This window comes from Anolis sagrei, chromosome 3 (genome assembly GCF_037176765.1).
Source record: "Anolis sagrei isolate rAnoSag1 chromosome 3, rAnoSag1.mat, whole genome shotgun sequence".
Taxonomy (NCBI): Eukaryota; Metazoa; Chordata; class Lepidosauria; order Squamata; family Dactyloidae; genus Anolis; species Anolis sagrei.
In genome coordinates, this window is record NC_090023.1 from 47,109,758 (window position 1) to 47,130,068 (window position 20,311).

The 20,311-nt window shown below is 39.3% G+C and overlaps 1 protein-coding gene across 3 annotated transcripts in view; it reads right to left on the reverse strand.

The window, feature by feature from the left end:
• Positions 1 to 20,311, reverse strand: part of GUCA1C (guanylate cyclase activator 1C) — a 72,840-nt gene that overhangs the window by 31,671 nt on the left and 20,858 nt on the right. The window contains exon 1 of one of the 3 annotated variants that reach the window (XM_060770656.2): positions 19,522 to 19,838. The exons of 1 other annotated variant lie outside the window; for it this stretch is intronic. In XM_060770656.2, coding sequence (XP_060626639.1) covers positions 19,522 to 19,713 — 192 coding nt within the window. In that variant the 5' untranslated portion in view covers positions 19,714 to 19,838. Of the gene's footprint in view, positions 1 to 8,061; positions 8,384 to 19,521; positions 19,839 to 20,311 lie in introns of those variants that run through there. One more of the 3 variants, XM_060770655.2, reaches the window with a different exon arrangement.

Consider the following 20,311-nt stretch of genomic DNA (forward strand, 5'->3'; position numbering starts at 1 on the left):
TGAGGTGTTCCTGCAAGTATCTCTGTAGATGGCTGATATCCAGCAGAGGATGGGCTTGAGATGTCAATGCCTTGGACCTTTCGTTACAGGCTGTTACTGCCCGATGGTTGTCAGGTGGTGCAATACTGGCTAAACAGTATAATTTCTCCAGTAGTGTAGGGTGTAGACATCCTGTGATAATGTAACTTGCAGCATGCAACCAAAAAACAAACAATAGCGAATGTCCTCTCAATAGGTTTTGACAAGAAAACTGTATGACAGAGCTGCCATATGCTGGACTTAAACGCAATAACCACAAACTAGCAAGACTTTAATGAATCTCAAGTCCTCCCTAGTCCCATCTCCTTTGAGATCTTGTTCAGAAGTAGACAATGCCTCTCTTGTAGGTAGCAATTAGCCTTTTAGTTGTAAATGCTATCCCTGGCTGAACACAGACAATGAAAAAGATATTCTTCCAGCTTCATGCTTTAAATAACAAATGCAAACAGTGGTGAATAAAACATTGCTTCAGTCATCCGTATCTTCTACTCATGCTTCAGTTGTGTTACCTTTTGTGTTTCTCTCTCTCATTTTTAATGTTTCAGATATGTATTTCCATTTATCAACTCTTTCATAGGCATTAATTCAAAACATTTGAGGGAATAAAAGGTGAATGTATTTTTACTAACAGTATCACTATTTCCAGTCAGCATTGCCATCCTCGTACCAGCAGTTTAAAAAGGGGCCCTTGGCATGTGTTGGGTTTTAGTTCCAGGACTGGTTGTAGATGCCAAGGTCCATGGATGCTCAAGTCCCATAATATACAATGGGTTGTAAAATTGTGTCTCTTATATAAAATGGCAAAATCAAGATTCATTTTCTGGATTTTTTTTTAAAAAAACTGAATTTTAAAAAAGATTTCAAGCCATGGATGGTTGAATCCATGAGTATAAAATCTATGAAGAGAGAGGGCCAATTGTGCAGTTCTCAGCCAGAGAGTTTTAAAGTCTCACGAAACTACATACCTTGAGATGCCATAGGTTACTTCCATGGAAGTTAAAAAATAATATAGTAGTACTATAACTATGTCATGTGAAGAGAGTCCTAATGTCTACCATAAATTCAGCCACCTTATTTTCAGCATGTTATAGTTCCAACAGAGCATCACCATACTGACTAGGGCAGTGATTCTCAGCCTGTGGGTCCCCAGATGTTTTGGCCTACAACTCCCAGAAATACCCAGCTAGTTTACCAACTGTTAGGATTTCTGGGAATTGAAGGCCAAAACATCTGGGGACCCACAGGCTGAGAACCACTGGACTAGGGGAATTCTGAGAATTAGAACCTCTCTGAAAATGCCTTTTCCAAACTATGGATTTCAGGATACACTTCTAAGTTGAGCTTTTTATATTGGATCTAGATCTCATTAATAATGCTTTGTTTTGGTTTTGTTTTATATTTGATTTTGTAGATAAATTAGAAAAGTGTCATATAAATGTTTAAACAAATGAATAAATTTGTATAGTGCCTATTGAAGAGTCATGTACATGAAATCTATACTCATCTCCTAACTGACCCTTGAGTAATCCCCAATTAACTTAATGGGACTTAAGAGGAGATTTGTACAGAATAGCACTGGGAGTATGTGCTTCCCAAATACAAAACTTCCAATATCAGGTATTTGCTAATTAGTTTCCTGTTTTCTCTCCCACCATGTGTTTGTGAGACATTTTCTGTGTAACAGAGTGAATTAACTTTGAATGTCAATGTCCCCACGGTGCGACGAACAATGTACCAGGCAGACATCCCCCTGACATTGGCAGCCCTCCTGCCCTTCAGCATGCTCATTTATGAGCAGAGAGAGCGTGCATGCTTAGCAATAAAATGGACAATTTAACTAAATGGGCACTTCCCAAGTACCACTTGCCTCAGTGACACAGATGGATCAAACAAGGGATATCAAATGTTAGAATTACCAGATGTGATTTGGCATTTCAGTCTTCTCAGTTAAGTATACAGCAGGAAGTGAATACAAATCTGTCAATTATTTTTCAAGGTAAAGGGTATGGAAACTATGAGCTAAAGGACAATATAGGGAAGGAAGGGAAAGTACTTTGGGGTTGTTATTTCATGACTCCTTCCCGTTAAAGGATATGGCCCAGGCAGAGAGAGAATAGTACATGTGAACAACTGGCTATGAAGATGATGTCCCTGAGAAAGAGTTGGCTTCTCGGTCCATAGTTTGCAATTTCATGAATGTGGACCATTGGCAAGTTCATACTTAGAAGATGATGGGCACGCCTTCTTCATTTCAGAAATAGTGGAATGTATTTAGGGGTCCCTTACTGGCAAGGGAGGGAGTTGGACTAGGTGGCCCTTGCGATCTCTTGCAACCCTTGCAGTTCATTATTCTACAATTCTAAGATGGAGCACTATTATTGTTTTTTGGTATCTGGTAAACTTCTAAGAGTGTATCAATGGCAGAACTTCAGAAATGTTACTTCTACTGCTCCTAGAATCCCCCCAGCTTTGATCAATGTTATGCAAAAGCTCTGTGCATGTGGTGATGGGGAGTGACAGAGAGAGCACTGAGGCAGTCATCTTACCCTCTTTCATTTATGCATGTACATATCTTTAAGGATTTCCATTTGTCTTTTTACACAAGCTTTTTTTGACTACAACTTCTATAATCCATCATTGACCAGGCTGGTTATAGCAATCTTGAAGTTGTAGTGCAAAAATGTAATATTATGAGTTGCTTCTTAGGACCTCATCCCATGAAAGTGGAGAAGAGTGGAGGGAACAATCTTCTTTCGTTCCCTACTGTTGAGGACCTTTGCTTTTTTGTCTTCAGGGATGGCAGCCATCTGACATCTTTTCCCTGCCTCTCCTTGCTTCTCTCTGGCTTTTGAGTGGGGTAGCATCCATTTTTTGGAAATGCAACTTCCATCCATTTCTCTGTGCTGTTGTAATAAAGTCCCATGGGCAATCACTGGAAATGGCCTTGCGTTATGTTACGGCTTCTGTTGGACTCTGTTTCGGCAGCACAGAGAAACATAGAGGAGACAGAGAGAATACTACATGGGATGAAGTCCAAAGTAGATCTGAAATGGTTTGGTTGATAATGGAAGGAGGAAAAGAATCCTAGCCTCAAGAAGCCAGTTAACATGAGATATTGTGGCTCACTGGGAAATGATGCTCGGTAAAAGTGAAGGCAATAAGAAGAGGAAGATGATATTGCAGGTGGTTCGATTTAATAAAGAAAGCCAGGGATCCGAGCAGGTCAGTGGATAAGAGATTGAATCTTGGGGGATTCATTCTCACAGGATTGCCATCAGTTAAAGATGACTTGATAGCAAATAACAACAAAATAAACGAAACAGAAGAGCAAAATGCTATGCAAATTAGGTCAGCATTAAAGAGATACTTTCACAATTTAATCAGTGCAAATTGATTTCACCATTTCCTCTTTTCCCCTTGAAACTTATAATATGGGCAAAGCTAGCTATATGGGAAAAACAAACACAGAAAGCTGTGGAGTGCAGTATAATAGCATTTCATATTGTACTAACCACCTCTAATTGCAAGCAGCAAGTAGTCTGAGCAAAGGTGGTCCCAAAGTGATTTCATGTAATTACAGAAAAGCCACAGAAAGCTCATCAAAATAAATAGAGAAAACATTGTTACTCAGAAGTGTCCTAAGATGGTGTTCCAGTTTCTTTGAGTAGAATGTGACAGTTTCTAAATTAACATTTTTCTTATTTGTCTATCTATATATCTATCTCTCCTCCCCCTCCCCCAATTCATGTAATTACACTATGTAATAAAATTTGGAAAAAAAAATCTGTTCCTGGTTTGAAAGTGTTTGCTTTTTAATAGTGCGGTACTTTGAAAGTAGTTGTTACACTCCAGAAACATCATTTTTGTGGCTGAGGGTAGTATTATTATTTCCTTCAGTGTAGGCACTTAATTTTTATTAATACCATTTTTAACATTTCAATGTGTAGGCTGCAACAATGATTTTGCAGTCTAATAAACTTTTTTCATATTTTTATGATAGAACCAATAAGAAAATTATATTTATTACCCAGGAACAAAAAAAAAATCATGTTACATAGGGTTATTTGATTTCTCAGGGGACCCTGCAGATGCTGCCCTTGCAATTGGTAGTTGTTAACTTTGTAATTATTGTTTTGTTTTCAGGCAGAAATTGGGAAAGGTGTTTCTGGGTTCTCATCCCCTTCATGAACCAAACAAGTCTAGCTAGTTCCAGTACTGTGGGCCTTGATTTGGATGAGTGGGATGAATTCCTTTGGATGCTTTGACGCATTCAACAAAGTGCCTTGGGCCAGCCCAGCTTACAATTGTTTTTTTCCCCCCTTCTTCTTAGTTTTAAAATTACAGATCCAAGTAGAAATGAATTAAGTATAAGTTTAGACTTTGGGTTCTTTTACCCCAGGCAGCGGGGTACAACAGGAGCGGTTGCTCCTGACACGACAACCCCCCCCCCCCCCCAAAAAAAACAACCCAGGCAATAATGGAGCTTGAGGGCCTTTCTACATTGCCCTAACTTCCAGGAGGAACTGAGTTATTTTAACCCAGTTCCTCCCAGGATTTAGTCCCCACACCTTCCCACAACCCCAAGATTTCCCTAGGCTGGGGTGGCTAGATGCCCTCCCAAATCAGGTTGAATTGGAAGGGCAACCAGCCACCATCCAGCCTCCCAGTTCCCCCTCAAAAACTTACTGGAGAGATCCACTGGAACTGTAGACCCCTCCTGAGAGCTCTCCTGATTCACGAAAATCCCTGCATTAATTCTACTGTGTAGATCAGGCATGGGCAAACTTGGGCCCGCCAGGTGTTTTGGACTTCATCTCCCAAAAATCCCAACCTTCTTACCGGTTGTTAAGTCCAAAACACCTGGAGGGCAGAAGTTTGTCCATGCTTGGTGTAGATGCATCCTTAGCCTTAAGCTTTCTGTATTTAATGTTTTAATCACATGGCTTCACTAAATTACTGACTGGAAGAAATATGACAGAATCAGTAACTAGACAAAACAAAGAAAATGACCATACAATCACTTACAGCTCTGGGTTGCTTTAAGTTTTCCGGGCTGTATGGCCATGTTCTAGAAGCATTCTCTCCTGATGTTTCACCTATGTCAGGAGAGAATGCTTCTGGAACATGGCCATGCAGCCCAGGAAACTCACAGTAACCCAGTAATTCCAGCCATGAAAGCCTTTGAAAATACACTTACAGCTCCTTTGGAAGTTCGTCATTACACTGACTCAAATAATGTATTTGTCAGGCTGTAACTGGGATCTCTTTGTCTACATTTTTTATTGTTATATCTTATTACCCTGGCATTTCTGTCCACAATGTATTTGGAAAAGAAAGTAATTGGACTTTCTCTGAATTACAATTAAGCTGAAAGACTTCTTTTAATAGCAACAAAGTACCATACTTATTTGAGGCTATTCTGCATATTTTAAAAGTAAACTATGCCTCCCAAATCAGGATGTGCATCAGACTTGATGATACATTAGAATCACACCTGAAACCCAGCCTCTTGGCAGCTCTGTTGAAGCCCACATCCTTGGTTGACCAGCCAACTGGTGAGACTTGATGGCAGCAGCCTCCAACTACCCAACCTCTGGGTTTCCTGGTACTCCAAGCCACCTGCAAGTCCCATGAGGGCCCCTCACTTCTGTTGCCCACATACTCACATAACCCCCTTTGTGCGCCAACACCTTATTCTGGAGACATGCAGCCCAAAGGCACCATCATTTTGCAAAGTTTGGAAGGGTTTGTTCCAAGGAGAACGCAGCCTTCCTATTCTCCTCCCCCTCCTGGGAGGACTCTTCCCAGTGATGTGGCAAAGGCCAAAGGAGGGGAGGAGGTAGAGAGGAAGGGTGCATTCTCCTTGGAGCAGAGCCTTCCAAACTCTCCAAAGGAATGTGGAGCTAGGCTGAGCCTCTGCCTTCCCCACTTTTTCCTTCACCTCATGATTGGAAAGAGGAGTTGCAAGGAGAAGGGGAAGGTGGAGTGGGAGAAAGAAAGGAAATCTGTATTGTTCTTGAAACAAAGTCTTCCAAACTCTTCAAAGGGATGCAGAGTGAGCCTGAGCCTCTGCCCCCACCTCTTGATTTTGCCTCCTTACATTTGCTAGCAAATCTTTTTTCCCCACCAGGTTTTGAAAATTGAGGTGCACACTAAAATAGATGGTGCACTGGAGTTGAGTAAATACGGTACTTGTACACAGCAATGATGAATCACTCTTGAAAACTGTTTTAAAAGGTGAAAGTGTGCCATGAGCTTAAATGCCATGCTTAATTCAGGAAGCATTAAGAAGTCAGGAGCACCACAGGGGTCCGTGTTAAGTAAAACTCTTACATTAGTAATTTTGTTTCATTACTTCAAACTGCTTGTTGTTCTAATGAAGACAGGAACTTGAATTAATGTTATCGCCTATTGAACTTTCTTATTTCCATTTTCTTTCCTATGGAATAGCATTCATTCCTTTTGAACCCAGTTCTAGAGCTTGCCCTGCCATTAGGCAAAAAGTAGCAACAATCTCAAGCTGGATCTACACTTCCACATAACACATTTGAAGGGAAGAGAGAAAGATGTGAAAACCCCAGTCAGTAGACTGGTGAGATAGGGTGGGTAATAATAATAATAATAATAATAATAATTATTATTATTATTATTATTATTATTATTATTAGAAACACAACAAGATTAGTGCACAGAAAACAAGATCACTCTGCTGGCTGTTGTATTGGATCACATGTTGGACACTTCTCAAGTGTCTAGGACTGTGTGATGTATTGGCGAATAATGTGTGCAGATTCTAAGATTCTAGTAGGGTGGCCTTTTGTAATTGACAGATGGTAATTTTGCCAGTGCCGATTGTGCTTAAGTGCAGGCCAAGGTCTTTAGGCACTGCACCCAGTGTGTCGATCACTACTGGGTGATGATGATGATTAGAAAACTTAAAACGTGATTGTATTTGTATGCATTTCTCTTATGCAAGAATGTTTGGAGAAGGAATATACAGTTTTATTCTTACCCTGTTTTGTTTTGCTCTGTTTAATCAAGCCAGTAGTGTTTTCTGTGGAGTGCTAGTGTGGTGTAATGGTTTGAGTGTTGGGCTATGCCTTGGGAGATCAGTGTTCAATTGCCTGCTTGGCCATGGACATCCAGTGGGTGGCCTTGAACAAGTCACACACCAGACCCTGAAAATCCCATGATAGCTTTGAATTAGGGTCAGCATAAATTGGAAATTTCTTTAAGGCACACAATAACAAAGTATTTCATGAATATATTATTTTTACACTGATATTTTTTGCAAAAGAAGTAAACAGTAGCATAAAACTAAATTTTAAAACATAAATATTGAGAATGCTTTATTTGTTTACAAAACTACAGAGTGTTTTGGTTTAATAATATCTTAGGAATTTGATTACCTCATAGAAGATGATAAACACCTTAAATTAGGAATAAAACAGAACAGCAATATAAATATTTTGAAATGGGATTTCATGGTTCTGTTGAAGACTCTAGGCAGCACTAGAGTTGCCATTAATGTTAATGGTTCAGGATAGAAAATTCATTGCATTCATAGCAGTTGTGATATGAATCTCTTAACCTAGCAGATATAAAAATGGTTGAAAAATAAAATGTAGATATCAAAAAGTCAAATGGTTCTAACAAAGGGGTGATTACTCCAAGTAGGCACGGTTATATAGGCAGCCAGCTTAAGTGCAATGAAGAATAAGTATATGGCACACACAAAGCAACACATTGCTTTTAGAATACCATAAAAATGAGCTACTGTGAAAACTCCACAATCATGGGGAATATCACTCTTGAAAACTGTTTTAAAAGGTGAAAGTGTGCCATGAGCTTAAATGCCATGCTTAATTCAGGAACCATATATTCAATAGGTTTGTCTTAGAATTGTCGTAAGTCAGAAATTATTTGAAGGCACACAACAACAACAACAACAACAACAACAACAACAACACAACCACAACACTTGTAGCTAAATACAAAAGCAATTAATAAAACCGGGCTTACCTTGTTTAAGTCAAAGGTACTGAATACTTGATGTACATAGTGGCTTGCCTCTGAATTCAGATCACGGAGACCCAGAAGGGCTTTGAATTCATGCAAGCTGAGTTGACCTGATGGACACTCCTTCATAAATTTGGTGTACAAATAATGAGCATCTTGATCAGAGACTACATCTCCCAATAGTGATTGATTGTTACCCATTGTATTGGACAGAAGGTATCCTCAGTCCCGGCGTTTCATCTGTGTACCTTTCTTCGCATCTTCAATGGCTCATGTCCACTCACAAACTAACAACGGCTCTAAACCTCTTACAAGATGGGGCCAAAGACAGGCTAAGTAAGAATAGACTCTTAACCAAGAGATTATCTCCAGTGCCTGTTTTTAAAATAGACAGGTTTTGTAACATGTTGAAAACAACCAAGACCTACTCTTGGAATAAAATTATCCGATAAATAGAAAAGGCTCCTTAAATTGTGCCCTGCATTTTGGTGAATGCATCTCTGCTCCACCATTCTGCAACCTGGAATGATATTGTTTTGAAAGAAGTGGCGAGTTCAGGATGATCTCGACAACTATTCCTGGCAAAAATCTGACCTCTAAGAGGTTTCAACTAATAGGTACTTTGTGTGAGGTAACTAAGAAGAAAGATCAAGAGAATAAAGCGGATGTGTTGATAGTGATAAAGGACGGAATAATAAAGTGAGATGATGAAGCAGAGAAAAACTAGGGGTATTGTATTTATAATTGTGAATATGTCTACACTAATTAAATTGTAACAGTTTGCTTTTAAGTGTCATAGGAATTTGCAGTTTAGTGAACAATTTAAAATTCTCTGCCAGAGAGCTGTAGTTTACTCTCCTGAATGGCAGTGTTAGCCTTTTTTAAATGGAGAATTAACTTCAAATCCCAGGATTCTGTAGCATGCATCCACAACAACCAACGAGACTTTTAAAAAAAAGTCTTTCAGTGCTGTCATACAGTGCCTCTCATCAAATGGAATTGTACATTGTAAAAATCAAGCTATTTCTCAAAAGAGAAAAAAAACCCATTTTTTCCTTCTTTAATGTATTATCTGTGTAAAGAGGAAAAGACAGGGTAAAAGTCCTGGGAATATATGGGAGGACCGGTGTGGTGTAGTGGTTAAGATGCCGAACAGAGTTTATGGGATCAGGTGTTAGATCTCATGAGCTGTGAAACTGGCTTGGTGACCTGGGGACATCGGTTTCTCGCAATCTGATCAATCTCTGAAGAAAGTTGTGAGGATAAAGTGAAAGAGAAGGAGATGTGTGCCACCTTAAGTTCACTGGAGGAGAGTGAAAGATAAACGTAACCAACACAATTCAAGAAGGATATTAGCGAGCTGGAATATGTCCAGAGTGGTGTGATCAAGATGGTAAAAAGTCTGAGAAGAGACAATTGAGAGGTGACATGATAGCCCTCATTCTGAGGACTTTCCCCCATGATCAGCTAAAAGAAATTTGACAGCTGAATACACTGCCTGAAATTAAAACAACTGTTAAGACCTATCTCTTCCGGCAGGTCTATCCAGATTATTTTTAAATTATGATTTTAAAATTATGTGGTGGTTGTTTTAATATCTATAGATTCCGTTATTTTAAACTGATGTTTTAACTAGTTTTTTTGTTTTTTGTTTTACTGGTTGTATGTGTTGTATTTTAGAACCAGTATGTCGTTGTTCCCCAACACAGCCCATGGAGAGAGGGGGATAAATAAGCACTGCCGATCCAGAGACTAAAATGCAAACTATTGGATTAAATTATCAAATGAGAAATTCCACCTGTGCATTAGGAAGAATGTCCTGATAATAAGAGTTTTTGACAATAGAATAGTGTTTGGAAATGGGAGAAAGTACTGGATTTCTTTAGCAGAGCAATAACAGTGGCAAAACTGACATCCCTCGCCACCAGCAGAGAAAACAAATAAGCTTAGTCTTTTTTGCAAAACATAAAACAGTTTTACCTACTGTGGTTGAGCACAAATATATAACCTAATAGAGGAGACAGTGGGAAAAAGAAAATAATGGCTGTAGGTTAGAGTTGCATGAGGAGAGAGAGGATGTGAAAAAGATCTAACACACAGGAAGTTACATGTCATGTCTAAATTTCCGGAAAGTAATATTCAAACAAGTAATGCTCAGGCATAAAGATGCAAACATTGTTAATTCTATCAAATAGGCTACCCGAGAAGATAATGGGGTCTTTTGGAAATTTTGAAACAGAGGTTGGATAGTCATCTTTTGGAAATTCTGTGGATTTTGGCATGGCTAGGTGACTCTTGTAACCCCTTACAGTTTCAATTCTATGCTTGTAACAAGACGAATGCCAATGGAAAATGATATTGTCTAGGTCCCCTGTAAATTTCTATGGATCCAGCATTGCCATGAAAGTTGGGTTTTGGTTAGCAGATATATTTCTTATGTTCAATGAAAACTAGACAAACATCTGTTCCCAAAAGTGTATATTATGCAGGCATGCAAGAAGCATTTCCAGGGGTTTCGGTGGTGAAGGATAGCTATGTATTATCAATAAGTATCCAACTGGCATTTGAAAGTCAGTTCTCATTTGGTTCAGTGCTGAATAAGTGGTGGCAATATTCAGCCAAACACTAATCATTTCTTTATAATCTGTAACATGTTCCAGGAATTATGATGAGGGATGCTTGGCTTGACGGAAGCAAAATGATTCAGATTAAAAAAAAAATTAAATTGAGAATACGCCATGTATGAGTCAGCAATGTGATGGGGTGTGAGTGTAGTATAGTAGTTGACAATGTTGGACAGATGCTGGAGAGATTCAGGGCTAGTCCTATTGTGTTTTCCGTTCCCCATTTCAAGGAGAGGGAGTAGGAAAAACATAAATATCTGAGCCCATTAAATCACGCCCTATCGTGCCGACGCCATCTTGCCTCAGGATCCAGTTCCTAATGTAGTGAATCATGGAATTAACTTAGAGAAAATGGTTCAATGTTAATTTATACTGTAAAATCAATGCAGTTTGACACCACTTTATCTGCCATGTCTCAATGTCATGGAATCTTTGGATTTGTAGTTTGGTGAGGCACCAGCAGAAGTACAGATTGAGCATCCCTTATTTGCGAATCCCAAATATTCCAAAATGCAAAAATGTGTACATGGATGTGCACATAGATGCCTGACATTTCTTTTTGATAATCTAGTCTAAACACTAAACAGCCTTTGCTTCATGCACAGAATTACTTAAAATATTGTATAAAATTACCTTCTGTCGTCTATAGAACACAAATTAATATCATGCATAGAGTCCAAGATATCTCATTGTGAACATATATTCAAACACAAGTATTCCAAAACTTGAAAAATCCAAAACATTTCTGGTCCCAAGCGTTTTTAAGATGGAAGAAAATTTCAACTAAATTAGCAACAGAAAAGTAACTTCCCTTGAGATCCAGGCTGCCCCTGTGTGAAACGAACTGCCCTTTTCTTGGGCAGAGAATATTGAATTTAATTCAAATAAAAAAGTTTTATCTTTCTGGGAGATTAAAAAAAAATCAGAGAATTGCCGTATATCAATTAACTCCTAAAGTTTTGCTTCTTACATCAAAAAATAGTATCTTCAGATATACTGATATCTTTCTAGGCCATCTTAACTGACAACAGAAATAACATTTGACATCATCTAGCATCATCACTTTTCTCCCACATGATTTTTTACAGCTTTGTCTAATGAAGAAGCCAGTGATGTTTCAAAAGCTTGTATGCTATATTTTCTGCATTTTGGTTGGACAGCAAAGACATAACTCATTTTGGGGAGTTTGAATTTTGTTGTGAAAAGGGAGGCAGATGCTTCAAACAGCCGGGAGGTGGCAGTGAAGTGTAGGTGGAGAGAGCTTTCTATCCACGTTGCCTATCTTGCACCTCTTAACCTGTCATTTTATTTTCCTGTGAAGTGGAAGGCTGACTCATGATCATGTGTTTAAGAAAGATTAAGCTGCCAGTTCATCAGCTTTTGCACATGGAATATAAGGGGACACTCTGTTGTGCTTTGCCTTTGGTCCGGCATATATTCCCCCAGGATGCTTCATGGACTTCCCTTTAATTTTACAAGATTACTTATATAATTCAAATTGCATACTTCTCTCCACCTTTGGGCTCCACTAAAGTGCAGTGTCTGCTTTACTATTTTTAGGTAGCTCTTTTTCACTTTCCAGATATATATATATTTGCCTCAGTCCATAACTATGATTGCTGAGCTCAAAGATAGGTAGGCTTTTTATAAAGCTAGCAATCAAAGATATTCCCCCTGGTTTACAATCTGGAACTGTATAAGATAAATAGGGGGGAAAGAGAGTTTGGAATCACAGCTGACCTAAGAAATCCCAGTGAAGACAAACATTATCAATAATAATATAAATAAGAAAATAGGATGTTTTGTCAATGTGTTTTTTCTAGGAGTCAGTTTCACAATTAAAAGGAGAAATTTAAAATGTTGGTGATTCTTCAAAGCTAACAGATCTATTTTTAGTATGGTGTTCATGGAATATGATATAAGAGCCCCCGGTGGCGCAAGGGGTTAAACCCCTGTACTGGCAGGACTGAAGACCAATAGGTTCAAATTCGGGGAGAGTGCGGATGAGCTCTTTCTGTCAGCTCCAGCTCCCCATGCAGGGACATAAGAGAAGCCTCCTAAACACAAAAAGCATGGCACCAACAATAACCTTTAAAACACATTTGCAAGATGCTAAAGCAGGGGTTTGGACCAGTGCAGCCCTTCAAATGTTGAATTGCAGCTGCACTTCTCGGCATAGACTTCTGGACAGCTGCATGATTTCTGAACAAAAAAGCAGCAACAAAGAAGAAAGATTTAAGAGCCAAGAAGAAGATGGATATATGAAAGACTTTTGGTAAATGAAATGCAGATAAATAGTGAATTATAGAGTTCAGTTCCGGGCAGAGACACAGATAAAAAGGACGGTTGTGGGCATAATGCTACCAATGAACAGATGGGTTGCCTGTGATATTGCCAGTTGCCTATAATATTGGACAGTTGCAATATCACAGGCAATTGCTATATGGCTTTCAAGTAGCACAAAAAGAGCTTTTGGACTTGTAGTTTGCTTGTGAGAGCCAGTGCAATGTAGTGGTTTTAGTGTTGGTCTACGACTCTGGAGAACAGGTTTCAAATTTTGACTCAGCCATGGAAACCCACTGGCTGACTTTGGGCAAGTTAAAATCCCAGCTTCAGTGAAAGGCAAAGGCAAACCATTCTGAACAAATCTCCCAGAAGATAGAAACATTTAAATCACGGGCTGAAAAGAGGCCTCTGCTGATTGACCGCTAGCCCAGCTGGCAGGAAGCTTTCCCGACACAGAGGGGGCTTCTGGGAGGAAGAAGCCCCTCACCGGAGCAATGGTGGGCAGAAGGGTGCCCTTCCCCACAACCTCTCCACCCGGTAAGTTGGGCAGAGCCTTTCTCCCTAAAAAAATAAAAACCAGGTAAAACTGCGGTATATGCAATGAACTGCTAATATCAAAAATTAGAGTAAAGGTAAAGGATAATACTAAATCAACAGACACAGAGTGCCAACTAGATCTTGCCTCTGTTCCAGCCTTCCTTATCAATGAAGACGGCAGATATCTTACTCCCCAAATTTAGAGGTTCCTACTCATTGAAGGGCTTTCACGCTGGCTCGATGCCATGCTCTCCCGTCAGCTGTACTCGAAGGCCGCTACCGGAAGATCTCTTTCCCAGAGAGATTCTGCCCTTGTGATTCGGATCATATAGAAACAATAGAACATGTGCTCCTTCAGTGCCCGTTCTACAGGGATATCCGTGCCAGGCTTATCTTACCTCTGATATAGAAGTACCCAGGTCGTTCAGGACAATTTTATACCTCCTTGCTACTTGTAGATAGTAATTCAGCTACAACCTACAATGTTGCAAAGTTTTGTGCAGCAGCATACAAAATCTGTCAGGGGATGACTGGTCCCAAAAGTTAACTGTGCACCCAGTAATCATCTTCCTGGAATCTATAATTTGCTGATAGACCTGTGCATTGCATGTTTTTATCCTATTTCCCCTTCTGCTCCCTCACCCCCTATTGTGCATCACCTATATTTCTAATGTACTAAACGTACCAAGTTTGTATGAAACTGTGACTTTTATTTCCTGTGCTGGTCTATGACCGATATAAATGATTTGATACTTTGATAAATCAACTAGTGTGTCAAATTACAACTTGAAGAATATTCTTGTAGGATTTAAAGATAATGTAAAACAAAATTTTGCACTATTAAGCCTAATTGACCGGAAGCTAGAATAACTCTGGACTGAAGCCAGGGACATTGTCAGGTAGAAATTTAAAAAGACACTATCTGCAGCCAAAAAGGAAAGAAGTCTCAGAGGATGACAAATGAAATCCTTCAAGCAGTTAAGGACAGATGGGTAGCAGAGGTAAAAGGTGACAGAAATAGTGTCAGAAATGATCCAGCATTTTGATTGTAGAGAAAAGAACTACTGTAATGATCAATGCAGAGAAATACAAAATGACAACAAACAAGAACAAGAGCCTTCTTCTGCAAAATCAGAGAAATCAAAGGGAAATTTAAGCCAAGAGTGAATGCTTTATGACCAGCAGAGTAACACATTACATGATCAAGTAGAAATAAAAAGATGAGGAAACAATAAATAGAAAATACATACAACAGAGATGAAAATATGATACATTCCTTCAAGGAATAACCATTTAAAGATGAACCTGCAATGTTAGTAATTGAAGTGGAAGCTGCAGCAAGATCTCTTGGGAGATATAACTAAATGTCTTATGAACAGAGCTGTTTGAAGCTACAGACACAAATTCTGGTCCCATACTATCTAAAACATGCATTTTCAAACTGTGGCCCTCCGGCTGTTTGGGCTTCCAACTCCCAGAAGCCCTAACAAGCTTGTTCAATTATCAGGAATTCCTGGAGTTGAAGGCCCAAACAGTTGGAGGGCTGCAGTTTGAGGATACCTGATCTAAAATCAGTCAACAGATATGGAAACCACAGGAATGTCCCACAGACTGGAGCACCAAGAAAAAGGGATACCAGGGAGCATAGCAACGATAGGACCATTGCATTACTACATCATGCAAGAAAAGACATACAATAAATGCCAGATGTCCAAGCTGTAGTTCAGAAAAGGAAGATGCTCTAGGAATCACACAGCAAAATTTCAAAAGTAAACCAGCCAATTATTCATAAATTATAGCAAAACCTTTAATTGTATAGATTATAAAAAAAATTATGATCCACTCTTAAAGAAATGAATGTGCTATAATGTTTGATTGTTCTGATATGAAACCTGTACTCAGAACAAGAACCATCCCTCAGGACAGAATACAGAGAAATGCAATGGGGCCAGACAAGGCTGCATTTTATCACCCTTTTGATTTAACGTGTACATTGAACAGATCATAAGTAAAGCAGGATTCAAATCTGTGTTTCGCCATGGACAAGTCTGACTCTCTCAATCTTAGGCAAACCCGCTCTGAACAGATATTGCCAAGAAAATTCTGTGATAGGGTCTCTATAAGTCAGAGACAAGATGAAGACACACAACAAACAAGTCCGGATAAGCAAACAGTTTATACTGTGTTGTCTGGTATGTTGGAGATCTAAACAACTTTGAAGCCGAATACTTTTTTTCATGGTTTCACACTTTATTTATTTATAAAACAATTTCTATATCACTTATCACTGTACATAAACATGCTTTCACAGGTTTTTTATTTATAAACCTGTTTCTGTGCCACTTGCCATCATGTGTAATGATATCTTAAAGGAGCAAGCAAAACAAATAAAAAGAGCACATTAAAATACAGACCTCAACATACAAAATGTTGGCAACATAAAGGCTGGCTGTGCACTCATAGTCATTGCATGAAGGAGATGCTGGGTACCTCCTTCTGCGATGACCTCAAAATGCATTCACAGGCATTGTTGTGGTTTATTCGTTCAGTTGCTTCCAACTCTTAGTGACCTCATGGGCCAGCCCACGCCAGAGCTCCCTGCCAGACGTCACCACCCCCAGCTCCTTCAAGGTCAAGCCAGTCACTTCAAGGATACCATCCATCTATCTTGCCCTTGGTCGGCCCCTCTTCCTTTTTCCTTCCGTTTTCCCTAGCATCATTATCTTCTCCAAGCTTTCCTGTCTTCTCATTATGTGGCCAAAGTACTTCATCTTTACCTCTAATATCTTTCCCTCCAGTGAGCAGCCGGGCATTATTTCCTGGAGTATGGACTGGTTTGATTTTCTCACAGTCTAAGGCACTCTCAGAATTTTCCTCCAACACAATGTCTGCATTTAATGCCAACAGGATTCCAGGCATTATCTGTAGGATCCCTTTGTAAGAGCATGGCTTCTCCTGTTTTCGTTTTACAGCTTGCCCGTGTTTCTTGTTTGTCTTTTTCTTTTTAAAACGTGACTGCTAAGGGGCACATGGGCATTGGAAACATGTGCTAAATTTACTGAGATCAAGTTCTGGCCTGCTCCAGTGCACACGGCTTTTGGACCACCTGTGAAAATACTCATCTATACACTCACCCCATTCCTTTAGCCAAAGTTTCTCTAATGCAGATATTCAGAATATGCTTAAATTTTCCCTTAAACTATTGCCACAAAGAAGGGCCCTTGCATTCAAGATTCTTGGATAAAATAATTATAGTTTTGTATATTAGGCCTGGTCTACACTTCAGGCAAAACAGTAAATTATAGTATAGTGATTTGTGCACGAGTCTGCTCCCCACTCTGCGTCTCCTCCTCCAATGTGACTGCAAGAAAAAGATGTGAGCACTGTTGTGGGATTGAATTGCTTTGAAAAGGAGCTTCCCAGATTTAGATCGGTATTACACACACCTTCACCCAGTCCTGCTTGTTCACTCACAACCTGAGGGCCCCTCTCCTCCCCAACTCCTGCAGGTGCTTTAAGTCTAAAATCCAATCACAGATGTCATGTGTCACATTGTTTTGTCACTACCATGGGTTACTACTACTGACCCTTCTGCTGATGTCATTGTGTTTCTCGTTAAGCTTTGATCTCTTACACAACATCATCTGCTGAGGTCAATTGTAGTAGCTGTTTCAATTATCTCTGTTTCCACAATTAGGACTTGTGAAAATACAGGGAATAGAACTAGATCTAATCACATGGAGAGAACATAAGGCATGTTTTAAATTGTAAGATGTGCAAATTACAAATAAAGTGATGATGATGATGATGATTACATGTCTCTAGAATCTGAAAACATGATTAGTTGCATCTTTCTACATGTGATATGCCAACACAGCAATTTTCTATCACAGCAATTGTTTCAGTAATGTTCAGTTGAGTTCAGATCTTGCAACTTCAGTACATCTTTTATCCAAAGCCGAGAGGTTTTTTTTAATGTTTTATGGCTCAAATATTGCTCTCGATCAATCGTTCATCGATGTAGAATAAATATCTGCATGCAGACCTATGCTAAACTGAGCCATTTCCACCCCCCTCAGCTTACTGAAAAGTCACTGGAATTGCTTTGAGCAGTCATTCTATGCATCATAGTGAGCAGGCAGGATCAGAGAAGCACCTGGCTACATCCCCATAGCCTGATGAACAATTATTATAGCAGTGCTGAGACCCTATCTGATGTCAGTCCTGATATCATTATTTTCTCTTTGACTATGGGGATTTTTCTGACTTGCCATCAGGATGTGGCCAAATGCTGCCAGAAAGCCCATAATGGCAATGGGGGGGGGGGGGGGCAGGTTCAGGGGCTTTATAGTAACATGGAAGAGATGGCTTTGGGTGCAATGGCTGGAGGAAGAGAATGTAGCACTAAAAAAAGAACATTCACACCTATAAGTATATGTATGTCCCTAACAAAGTGTCGACCTTGGAGTAGAAACAAAAAAGGTAGAAAATAGTAATCTGTAAATAATGAACACACACATCTACACATTTGAAGGGCTCTGTAAGTTGAGAGAAGCAATTTTTAATAAAGACAAATTCTCTTCCAGGTGTCATTCAGAATGGAAAACAAAACTGCCAGTTATTGGAATTCCTTTATAGAGAGAGACCTATACAACCAAATTGAGAATACTGCATGTTCCTGTTCTAAAAATGTTGTAGAGTTTGAGAGATGAAAAAACAGGTAACTCAGATGAAGATACAGCTGGAGCAATTCCCCTGTGAGAAAAGTTTTAAACTGTTGACACTTGTTCAATTGGGAAAGAAGGGAAGGAAGACGTAAACATGTTGAAGACAATATGATTAAGGAAATGTTTTCTGCCACTGTTCCTAAATTTGGATCTGCCCATAAAACTGAACAGCAAGACACTGGGGACAGAGAAAAGGATGTTAAAACTATGAAACCTGCTATTTCAAGGTGTGGATGGTTGATGGTCACCAAAAAAGATGCCTTCAAACAGGGATTAAAAAGATTACTAGGGGATCAGGTTATTTGCGGGTGCTAATCATGGAGGCTATGCATTACCTTTAGGATCAGAGGCAAAATGCTCTATGTACTATTTGTTGGGGAACCATTGCGGAAAGGGATTCCCCAACAAGGCAGTGCTGTTCCCAACTAGATTAGACCCACTGAAATAAATAGGATTTTGGAAGTTTCTTTTAATGGGTTTCTAGTTGGGATGGCCTTGCTTACTTCCCAGAGAACTTTATTTTCTAGGACTGTTTACAAATTCCATAAAAGTATTAAACATGAATGGATGAACAAATTGTGGACATTTACTATAAGATAGTGGTTCTCAACCTTTCTAATGTCGCAATCTCTGAACACAGTTCCTCATGTTGTGGTGACCCCCAACCATAAAAGTATTTTTGTTGCTACTTCATAACTGTAATTTTACTACTGTTATGAATTGTAATGTAAATATCTGATATGCAGGATGTATTTTCATTCACTGGAACAGATTTGGCACAAATACCTGATACACCCAAATACCAGCGATAGAATTGCGCCAAACTTCCCACACAGAACCCCTACGACCAACAGAAAATACTGTGTTTTCTTATGGTCTTTGGTGACCCCTCTGACACCCCTCATGACCCCCGCCCCAGGGGTTCTGACCCCCAGGTTGAGAACCGCTGCTATAAGACATTTGGCAGGCTATTGATGCTAAACCAACGGGGCTTTGGTCTTATCCAGAAGGGTTTCAATTTACTCTGTAGAGCGTCAGAAAGTCCAATTGAACATTAGCATTTTACAAAAGATTGGCTGGAAAACTTTGCATACAAAATGTTTTGAAGGAGCACATGATCATTGGTGCCAATATTTATTGTTTATAAGATGTCATTATTTCCAAAATAAAATTCTAAAATGAAGAAAAATGAAAATGCTGAGGTATTATCTAAGCAAATAATTGAAAGATGAGATGTAAGTTATGTACTACTTAACAACAAAAAAACACACTCTAGAATGAGCTCTTACCTTGTTTGTGTCAAAGATATTAAACACCTTCTCAACATAACTAGTTGCCTCTGCGGACGCATTGTCAAGGGTGAGGAGCTTCTTGCATTCGTACAGGCTGAGCTGTCCAGATGGGCACGTTTTCATGAATTTGGCATACCAGTGGTGGTTTTCCATAGCAACAAGCTCTTCTACTGATTCACTGCCACCCATCTTGATGAAATGACTTTGTCCCTTCCTTTGCTCAAGTGTGCTTCACAAAAGGCATCCACCCTCATTAACAATGGCTTACATCCAAGAGGGATGCCAACAGAAACTATGGACTATATCACAATTGTAAACCTCTTACAGGTCATTATGGATGTGGGCTAGGCTAAGTATAAATAGAAACCAAGGGAGATTAACTTCAACACTCCATTTTAACATGGATGGATTTCGTTAAGAGCTGAACCCTGTTGGATTGCAATAATAGCTGATCTTTTCTCACATGTGGTCAAAATATTTTATCTTAATTGCAGCATAGTTTTGACTGATAGGAAAAGATGCTCTGTCTGGCTAATATTATGACCATGAGAGTTATTATTGCATGGTTGCAGAGAACACAACCTGATTGATCTAGAAAAAATCCAGTTAAATCGAAAACAATATTTTCCGTTGAATTGCTTGATTAGGAAAACGTAGCGTAATGGAAATTCACTCTCATCCTACTCCTCTGCTTCTGCAATCCCTCTGCTTTCAGAAGGCGAAATCAAGCCCTTAATTCAAAGCTGGCTTCTTAATTGTAGTAATGGAATGAGCTGCTCTTTGTAAT